Consider the following 10,932-nt stretch of genomic DNA (forward strand, 5'->3'; position numbering starts at 1 on the left):
ATTAACATTTTCTAAACATTCATTAATCACAACAGATGTTTGTTCCATTGTTTCTGAAGCCCGCAATTTTATTTTCGATACTATTTTTCTTTTTTCTACCTGAGCGGGGTCAGCATTATGCGAATGATCATTGATATTTTTTACAATTTCACCATTCTTTACATGTATTCTCGCATTGCTTAGTCTTCTCCTTTCACATCTCCAAAACTCTGTGATATTATCAGCTCCATGTCTATCAAAAACGTATATATAGCCATCTCTCACAAACTTTCCTTTGCCTCGCTGTGAGAGTATACCTGATGCCATTGTAGAAGGTTTACTGCAACTGAATATTTTAAACTCTAAACTTAAAATCAATATTTCCTAAATAGGTAATCCTAGCCTTTCCAAAAAAGGAGAAAAAATAGTTTACAACCATTTTTGTAAAATAGCATTGTTTCCTTGTTACTTGTTAATTGACATTTACTGTATTCAAAACCATTCTTGTAAAATAGTATTGTTTCGATGTTACTCGTTAATTGACATTTACTGCATCCAAATATTTTTAGAGAGAGAGAGTGAGTGAGAGAGAGAGACAGACAGACAGACAGAAATAATTTTTTTCTTTATCTCTTCGTCTTATAGATTTACTGTATCTAAATATTTTCTGTGTGAGAGAGAGAGAGACAGAGACAGACAGACAGACAGACAGAAATAAATTTTTTTTTCGTCCATGGCCAGTTGGGCTGCGGCCAGTCGTCCCCTGCGGCCAGTTGGGCTGCGGCCAGTCGGCCACGGCCAGCTGGGCCATGGCCAGTCGGACGCGACCAGTTGTCCCATACCCCAGGTGCAATAAGGAGTGATCACTCAAAAAAGGCAAGGACACAAATCAATAATAAAAAGAGAATCAAAGGCAATGTACAAATTGTAACTCTCAAGGTGATAACTGCAGTAAGAAGATTGCTATTAATACTATCATTGGCCATAGTGCAACCTTTGCACTGCAAATGCGCTTTTACGTTAGAAAGGCCAACATTATGAATGGGAGTATTTACATCATCATGCACAATGAGTTTAGTGCAGATTAGTCTGGCACTTACATGTATTCTGCAAGAAACTACTTCGTACTCACCTTGTACAATCTGCGAGCTGAACGGTGCAATATTCTATGAAACGCGTTTAATAACTGGCAATCCAAACTTCTTCACAAGCCAACTCGAGATGAAATTGTGTTGGCTACTGGTATCCAAAAATACTCTGGTGGAAAGGGGGTTTGCTACGTGAATACACGGTAGTTGTAGTGGTTGGCAATAAGGTAGCCGGCAACTCGATGGAAGGCTTGTCCTTGACCATTAGGTCTATTATGCACATGGGCTTCAAACAGTTCAGTGCAAGTGGCAAATTCGCTTTTTTCGCCTTTAAACGTGGGCAGGGGTAGCTCTTTAAGACATGGTAAACGGGTTGTTGGCTGCGTTACGCTAGTCAATGTGCCGATACGACTCAATAACAAGGTTACAACTTGACCTGCATCTTCCAGGACATTAACGACTTTACTTTTGGGTAATGACTAATTTGACTGTGTGACACGTACTCCATTTGTAACTGTTTCTTGTCTGATTGAATTCTGTCTTACAAATTCTGATAAACATTCAGGGTTAACACGTTTATGAGGTTTGTTCTGGCACGACTGATCGTGGTAGTCAGAAGGCCTGCAAGGGACTCGATTTGCGTTATGGCGGTAGCCTCCATTTTGTGTTTCTCAATTCCAAATGCTACAAAGGAAATGATGTTTCCCTTAACATTACGTTAACGATTTCACGATCACTTTTTCTGCTCACTCGCAGCAGGTCAATCTAATGACACAAGGAAATATGGCTGAACATACATCTCACACATGAACAACACAACGGTTATGCTACCCTTGCACTGGCACAGACTCTTGTATCTAAATATCCCCTAACGTGAGCAAAATCAAACTAGGGTCCGTAGCAGAGAACTAGTCTACGGTAACTTTTGCGTTTTAATTATGTGGAAAGCATGAGGGTAGTTGTAAATGACCCAACGGTTTGACATAGACCATAATTGAGCTGCTATTGCTCGGGAACTGGATCCTTAGGGCTATCCAGTTAAACGAAGGACCAAAATGTCATGAATGTTATAACAACTGTTTTTTAGGTTTGTGCCAGATGGAGGGAGGCTGATAGCCCCACCTTAGGGGACAGGATCCACCCCGTGCACAAGGACAACTTGAATGGTAAACATGGAGGATTTTAACAAATTTATTACAAAACTAAAATTTATCAATGTTAACAGAAAGACAAAGTATTAATGCGTGAACTTGGGTGTCACAGCACCCCGAATTTAGAAGAAATTAATATGGCCACATGACCACTCAAAAACACAGAAAAATCACTTAAATTAAATCAAACTTTCATTAAAATAAAGAGGGACACATTCCGGAAAATTGATTAAAGAAAGTGAGTAAAGGTTTACAACAATTAGCCCAACAATGGCTACAGGAAAGAACAATTACTTACTGTGCATAATGTTGGGGTGGAACTTTAGCTGGTTAGCTCCGCCCTTTCAGCCCCGCCCCCAAGATCGACGTATATATACATATATAGAGGACTCTGAGGGAGTGAGGGATCAGGTCTTCAGAAAAGAAAAGAGAGAGGGAACAAAGATAAGAGAAAAAGGAAGAGATGAAGGATAAGAGAGGAAGAGGATGCAAGAGAGAGAGAGGGGATGTAAACAAGAAGTTAAAGTCTGTAGTTTGTAGTCGGAGAAAGAGAAGTCCCGTCACCGAGTAAACCTTTTCTGTGAAGAAATGTCCTGCAAGTGGTTTTGAGAAGTAACTCGCCCTTCGAGTTTCACAACTAAGTAATTCCTTCCTGCAGTGTGAAAATAAGAAGAAGCTCATCTGAAGCTTTTACTGTCTCCTCGTGAAGCCAACATATTGAGCACCAACCTCAACAGCTATTTTACTGGCCAGCAAGTATTTCATTACTGCACTGTTTCCCCCTTTTCACATATAGTCAGATTAATTTTGTTATGTAAATAGGTATTTACCTTTGTGAATAAGCTTGTAAATAAACTTGTGTTCTGATTGAGTTTCTTTCTATATTCGTACCCTGTGTTTCAATTGTTGGTGTTGAATCGCTATGGTTTATTTTACTAAAGAATCTGAGCGGATCCCGATCCATAACAGTTATATCTTATTCAAACTGGATGGTATCTAACTGACTTATTTATTCAAAAATGTTACAAGTTTTCAAGGACAAATAGTCGTTATCAGTGTATATACCATGAAATGACCGAATATATATGCCATCTGTATTTGTATGTGTGCTGGCTTCTTGTTTTTTTAATTACCCTGCTTCTCCTGTTTGGGCCCGTCCTCGGGACCTTGACCTTTCTCTGCCTGCAGCTCCTTGTTCCATTATCTAAGGTCATCAAATCAGAGTCGGAACTTACAAAAATATGCATTTATTTAAAAGCAAAGTGTTAATTGAATAACTCAGACTCTTAACAGAATGATTAAATGAAATGTTAAACCCAAAGTCCAAATAACCCAGATAACCCTCGGTAATTAATCTAACACCAGCATTAGTTTAGCCATAACACTAGGCACAGTCAACATAGTAATTAAGTCAGTACACCATTTCTCCAATGAACAATCCCCACTCTTCTCCAGAAACATTTCCCCTCTTCCAGAATCGCCCATTTCAGCACAGTTGCATTGTCAATTAATAAAAACACTTTGGCAGAGCCATCCTGGCCCTGCCTTCTCTCTGTAATGGTCTTCCCTTCATGGTAACAATACATTACATTATGTAGGGGGAAAAGCGCACACATACGTATGAACCCACACTCAATGTTCACGATGATCACGCCCCCAAACTGCTTGAGACCAGTTTCAAAGTCACCTCTACATCAAGCTCTCATAGCGGCAGGACAAGGCACTGATTTGCTAAGACAGCACTATTGATCACACCACCTCAAGGAAAGAAACGTTAGCATTCCTAAGCTGTCACTCAAACACTGTCTCTAGGGAAGTTAAATTGCTGATTCTCTACATTCTAAGAAACATCATAGCATATCACATCATATATTATTTAAAATATATCATAGCAAATCCCCCTCTTTATGTTACACACACACACACACACACACACACACACACACACACATATATATATATATATATATATATATACAGGGCCCGTGAGAGGGGGGTGAAGTTGGTTTCTTTACACCAGGGCCCGGTCTCAAAGGGGGCCCGGCCTCAAAGGGGGCCAGTCACCCGACCAGGAGGGAAAAAAATGGGAGAGCAAATGGAGAGAGAGAGAGATAGAGAGAATACTAATATGCAAAACACACCATAAACATATGTATATATAATAATAGAAGTTTCTTACAGTTTATCAGTAAAAATAATAGTTGTTGAAAAACTTTTTCTAAATAATCTTAAGCCTGGAGTGAGACCACGTAATTACGTAAAGGAATGCAGCTCAGCTCTGTTGGAATATAAGCGATGTCAACTCTCCGTCTCGCTCAGTCACCATCATTCTGATTGCCTGGCAGGATGTACATCGTCTTTCTCATTCCTTGGCAAATATTTCAGTAAGTTACAGAAATTACAGCAGTGGTTCCCAACCTGGGGGAAATGGTATGGACCGTATAGTGTTATGTGCATTGTTTATTTACACCAGTTTGTTTATGATAGTTTATCCATATTTTCCTTTAAAATATATGCAGACAGTCACACCTGGTTGTTTTTCATAATTTTCTTGGGGGAGGAGGGGAGGGGGAGGCTTACATCGCATGGTTCTTACCCTTTAGCTGGATAATGCCTAAATAGGTGGTATACCTACAGGTCTATAGCTTATAGGCTTGCCGCTTGCTTTGCTCACCAAATAGGCTGTTTCAAAGAAAAAATTCCAAAGATCGATTTTGAGTCCAAGTCCATCCCTGTTAAATTAAATGAAATTGTTCAATAACAACATGTACATTTTTTAAACAAATTGACCAAACTGTTGAGTATGTACCATGTAATGGTGTAAGTGTCATAATGTCATTATCACCATGTGGCTTTAGCCTTTAGGGTAAAAGTTTTTTTTTCCTCTTCTTTCAGACTGCATAATGTATTCTCACAAATCAGGTGCACAGAAGCGGAAAGAAAAACAGGCTAGGGAAGAGGCTGTTTCAAAGTGTGCAAGAACATTATTTGAAGTGGGTGTTAAGAAAATAGACACAATAGACACTAATGTAGAAGAACAGAATATCTTGCCCTCATCCTCAGAGTCAGACCCCTCAACTTCACAGTCATTAGTCCAGGATGCCCAACAGGAAGCCGAATCCGATGTAATAAATGCAGAACCCAAAGACACTGAACAACAAAGAGATATAGGTTTGATCCCTGATAGGCCACCTCGAGTGCAGATTGAAGATTTTGTTAGACAGGGCCCTCAGCCAATACCAAGTCAAATTGCTTCAGATGATAAGGGTAACAGTTTCCCTTATACAGTTTTGAAAGTTCAGAGACCAAATGGTGAAACTGGAAAACGAGATTGGCTAGTGTATAGTCAGCGTAAAAGAGCACCTTTTTGTTGTCCTTGTCGACTGTTTATTGCAGGATGTATACAACAGCCAAAAACACCTTCAAATTTGGCTTCATGTGGCACTGGAAAACAATCGTCATGGAAAAAACTTTATAACCGCATTCCAGAACATGAGCATACAAACTACCACAAACAGTGTTATCTAGACTGGCGTCAGTTAGAAGCACGTTTGAAAAAGGAATCTGGAATTGATGATCAGTTACAGAGATCAATTCAGTCTGAGAAAAGTAAATGGAAGCTAATTCTAAAACGAATCTTGGATGTTGTACTGACTTTAGGAGAGCGAGGCGTTTCATTTCAAGGAGAGTCTAGCATGATAGGTGATACAAATAATGGAAATTTTCTTGGTATAATTGAGCTGCTTTCTCGTTATGATCCCATTCTTCAAGATCATGTATCTAAAGTGAGAGAAGCTCAGAAGGATGGGAAGCGTCTTCAGGCTCATTATCTTTCCTATTCGTCACAAAATGAATTCATTCAATTATGTGCCGAAAAGGTTTAAAGACTGTATTCTTATGAGCGTGATCAGGCTAAATATTATTCAATAATGGTTGATGCTACCCCGGATATGTCACATACTGAACAAAGTACATTCATCCTGAGATACCTAACTTGTGATAAATGTGGTAAATACCTGATACAAGAGAGATTTCTTTCATTTATTGATGACAGTAAGAAGACAGGGGCAGACATTTCAGAGATGATATTAAAATTTCTTAGTGATTCTCATATTCCTTTTGAAGATTGCAGAGGTCAGGGATACGACAATGGTAGTAATATGTCAGGTGAGTACAATGGAGTCCAGAGCCATCTTAAAAGAAAGAATCCTCTCTGCTTGTTCTCAACTTTTGGCTGTCATTCCTTAAACTTGTGTGGTTCTGATGCTGCTGCTTGTTGCAAAGAGGTAGTAACATTTTTTGGGATGGTACAGACAGTATATAATATTTGCTCGAGCAGTCCCAAACGCTGGGAGATACTTAAGAGTCACATTGCGGCATCTCTTCACGGTTTATCTGGAACTCGGTGGACAGATAGAGTAGCTAGTGTCAGGCCCTTTGCACACCATTTACCTGGTATTCTCGCTTCACTTAAAGAAATATCCCAACTGAAGAGTTTAACAGCTAAAACTAAAGTAGATGTGGCAGCCGCTATTAAGTATGTGTCTTCTTTTGAATGTATTTTGATGGCTGCTTTTTGGTTCAAGTTATTGAATTCAATAGATCAGAGAAATCAGGTGATTCAAGCTCAGTCTTCTACTGTAGATATTGAAGTAAAAAACATAGAGGACTTGGAAACTGAATTGCAGTCTCTCAAAAAGAAGTGGCATTTAATTTATGATGAAGCCAAAGTTGTTGCAGTTGCCATGAACATTGACCCAGTATTTCGAGTCACTCGGAAAGGAAAAAGAAAATCCTTTTTTGATGACTCCGACTCTGATGATGATAAGGTATCAGGTGAAGATTCACTTATACAGACAGACGAACATAGATTTAAGAAAGAAGTGTTTTTTAAGGTTATTGACACAGTATGTGAGAGACTAAACAAGCGTTACCAGGCCATCTTCCAGATTAACAAACTATTTGGGTTTCTGTGGTCATATCTTGATATGACTGATGAAGTGATAGTAAATGATTCTAAAAACTTTAGCACTGAGTATAGCAAAGACATCTCTAGTGACAAGCTAACTGAGGAAATTCTGTACCTTAAGAATATATACATAAAGCCAATTTAGATGACAACTCTCTCTCTCCACTTCTGCTTCTTAGTAAGATCACAAAATTAAAACTACAAGATTTGTTTCCAAATATATGCATAGCCTTGAGAATTTTCTTGACGTTGCCAGTCACAGTTGCCTCTGCAGAAAGATCCTTTAGCAAATTAAAGTTGATTAAGAATCACTTAAGAAGCACAATGGGACAAGAGAGGTTATCATCACTAAGTCTTTTAAGCATTGAAAGTGATTTGGCACGAAAGATTGATTTTGAAGATTTAATTGAGTGTTTTGCTGCTAGAAAAGCAAGGAAAGGAGTATTTCTTTAATAATTATACATGTATACTAGTATGAAACAGTCACATTTATGATTTATTTAATATAGGGAAATTTGAATTTCAAATTCATCAAAACTTTATCATGCATGATAATTATACACAACATGCAACAGGCCAACAGTGACTTACTGCACAATGCCACTTTAATGAGTTTCATGAGTAAGTTTTGTTTATCTCAAATTATACGTAATGTAATAACAAAATAAGTTGTTAACTGCAAGTCATAAATAAAGCTCCAATACGGCAAGATGAACAGAATTTACATCCTACCAGTGAACATTTATGGCTTTAAATTGGCTCTTAAAATTGGTCAAATTCTAAAATCCTGATCCCCCCAGCTGGATGGGCTCACTTCGCTCGCCAAATGGTAGGGGCCCAATGACACTCACAGTACCAGGGCCCAGTGATGGCTCTCCCTGCCCCTGTAATATATATTGATTATATATATATATATACTATATATATATATATATATATATATATATATATATATAATATATATATATATATATATATATATATATATATACCTGTTCACAGCAAAATATGTAAACTTTACAATCTTTGCAAGCGCAAAACAAATATACAGAAATAAAAACGTAACACCGTTTGAATGGAATATTTGGACATTCTAAAAGTAAGCCTAAACGACAAGCAACAATGAGTGTTTTAGTGATAATCCATTCCATAAAAATGTAAGCATAAGCAAAGGAAAACAGCCAAAAAATAATAATAATAATAATAAATAAATATATAAATAAATATAACACATTTAAAATGTAAATTAAGTTTGGAGGAGAATGAAGCAAATAAAAACGAATAAAAAAAAAAAACGCGTTCTAGTTACGGCTTTGGCAGGAATCCATCTCTTTTATGAACCCAATTGTGATGGACTTAATTCTCCTTTCCGCCGTTCGTTACCCGAATCCGAACCGCTCTCTATTGGCCAAATTACTCTCTTATTTTGTCAATCACCCAGCGGGAAAGGGAAGCATCGATTCGATTCGGTCATTTGGAATCGGATACTTTTTTAAAGGTAAAGACGATCATAACTGTCATTCCTCCACTCAATCGGAAGACGAAAGGAGGTAGTGAGAGTAAGGAAAAGCTCTTTGTTACGTGTCTAATTTTTGAGACTCGACTAAGAGTAACATCTACATTGTATAGCCTACTGGGTTGCGAATTGTTTCCTTCGGTAATCTGTAACTTTTTCTCACGTATAACTCATTATGACGATGGACAGAAAGAGGAGAGTTAAAAAGGAAAAGAAAACTGAAATAATAATGTATATAAACATAAAACCAATTTCATTTCTCTGACAGTTTGTGTTAATGTCAAACAGAGGTGAGTTTCTTGCGTATTGAATCTCTTCGTTAACATAGTGAAAATCAGACAATCGCACCACATTGTTAATCCTGTTGTACATACTCAAAGTGCTGACAAGAGCACCTGTTGGAAGTGAGGACAAAAGGCACCTGGGACCAGCCATTACTGCTTTACAACTGAAGACTTGACGTTCAGGTGCCACAGATTTCCGCTTCCATTTCCTAGCTATAATGAGCAGTCGCACAATTCAATGGAGTCTTTGAAGAGGCTCGACAAGATGCTGATCATCATGAGGAATTGGGATCCATTTCTTTTGACATAATTCTTCTTTGGTTGCCTTTCAATACGGACAAGGCTAATGAAGAACTGCTGAGACCGCATTCTTGGAAAAAAACCCGGAAACATTTTAGTGGCCAATATCTTCTATGGTGGTTTTGTCAATACATAAGAAGTCACTTATGACTATCCGTGATGTACTAGTAACTTTTACACTCATTTGAAAATATTGTACTGTGTGTACCTACGTATATATGTTTTTTGGTGTTGACACCCCGACCATACTGTAGCCATCACTCTATGAATGCATTTATATTTAGCGATATTTCTCTTTGAGCAGTGTGTCAATACAATTCTAATGACAAGATACTGATATTTGTAACATCCTTAACGTCAATAGATGTAATTTATGGAAGTGTGTTAAAAATGGCAAGTCGATCTTCAAAACAAATATGATTCAACTTTGACGCATACTAAATATTTTCCTAAACAAAAATAGAATTAGGTAATTTTTGGCATGCAAACGGAATAGAATTCACTTTCCAGGGAAATATAGTTTTTTTTTTTTTTTACTTTTTATGTCGGTTATCACGTCTTAAGATTATAGTTCAATATGAAAAAATGCAATTCTCCATAGAAAACTTTCTGATAAATATATTTCTTTGATTGGTCTGTGTAAAGTTGGCCTTCATAAAACCAATTTGGAATCATTTGAAAGCCAGTTAATCTAAATTCTTATCTGTATATCTTCAAAAGGCCAAATATCAACAATAGATCATGAAGAGGAAACTAATAGTTAAGTGAAATTGAAAAAGTCTGTACTATGTCGGAGGAAATATTAAATAAAATTAAATAGTATTTATATATGGAATTTTTGCAGTGCCAAAAGCAGATAAATTGCCTGTCTAGTAACGCACACACGCAGATACACACACACACACACACACACACACACACACACACACACACACACACACACATATATATATATATATATATAGATATATATGTGTATATATATATATAATAATATATATATATATATATAAAATAATATATATTATGTACAACATCATATACATATATATATATATATATATATATATAATATATATATATATATATATATGTATATATATATATATCATATATAGTATATATATTTTATATAATATATATATATATATATATATATATATATATATATATATATATATAGATATATATATATAATATATAATATATATATACTACTAAAGTTGAAGGCGGTTGCTTGAAACCAGATAAGCATCATCGGAGGGTGGAGAGATACCAAAATCTTTTAAAGTTATGTTTTTATTGCTGACGTTTCAGGACCATGTGTCCCATTTTCGAAGCTAAAAAATTAAAAGAATAACAGAAATTAAAATGAGACTCAGATTAAAACATGATAAAAAGTTATTTCTTAACAAAATGCAAATTAGGTACAAGAGAAGGGAACAGTGATTACCAAGTAGTGCTGAAGGCAAAAGCTGAGTGACTGTCAGGGTCCGTTTTGGTGCCGACGGAAACTCAAGAGAGGTACAGAGGCGTTGACGTGGACTGAGTATTTAATTGGGGAACCAGTTTTTTGATAAAAAGAGATTCGAGTATTGCCAATTGGTGTTCGTTTGGAGCTTTGCCTATGATTTTGAAATCCTTG

The 10,932-nt window shown here is 36.7% G+C and overlaps 1 protein-coding gene across 1 annotated transcript; it reads left to right on the top strand.

Annotated features, from left to right (window-relative positions):
- Positions 1-6,147: 6,147 nt before the first annotated feature.
- Positions 6,148-7,332, top strand: LOC135215801 (zinc finger MYM-type protein 1-like). Its single transcript, XM_064250753.1, has one exon. It carries the CDS (start codon positions 6,148-6,150, stop codon positions 7,330-7,332), a length of 1,185 nt encoding a protein of 394 aa, XP_064106823.1.
- Positions 7,333-10,932: the final 3,600 nt, after the last annotated feature.

Source organism: Macrobrachium nipponense, chromosome 5, assembly GCF_015104395.2.
Source record: "Macrobrachium nipponense isolate FS-2020 chromosome 5, ASM1510439v2, whole genome shotgun sequence".
Lineage (NCBI taxonomy): Eukaryota > Metazoa > Arthropoda > Malacostraca > Decapoda > Palaemonidae > Macrobrachium > Macrobrachium nipponense.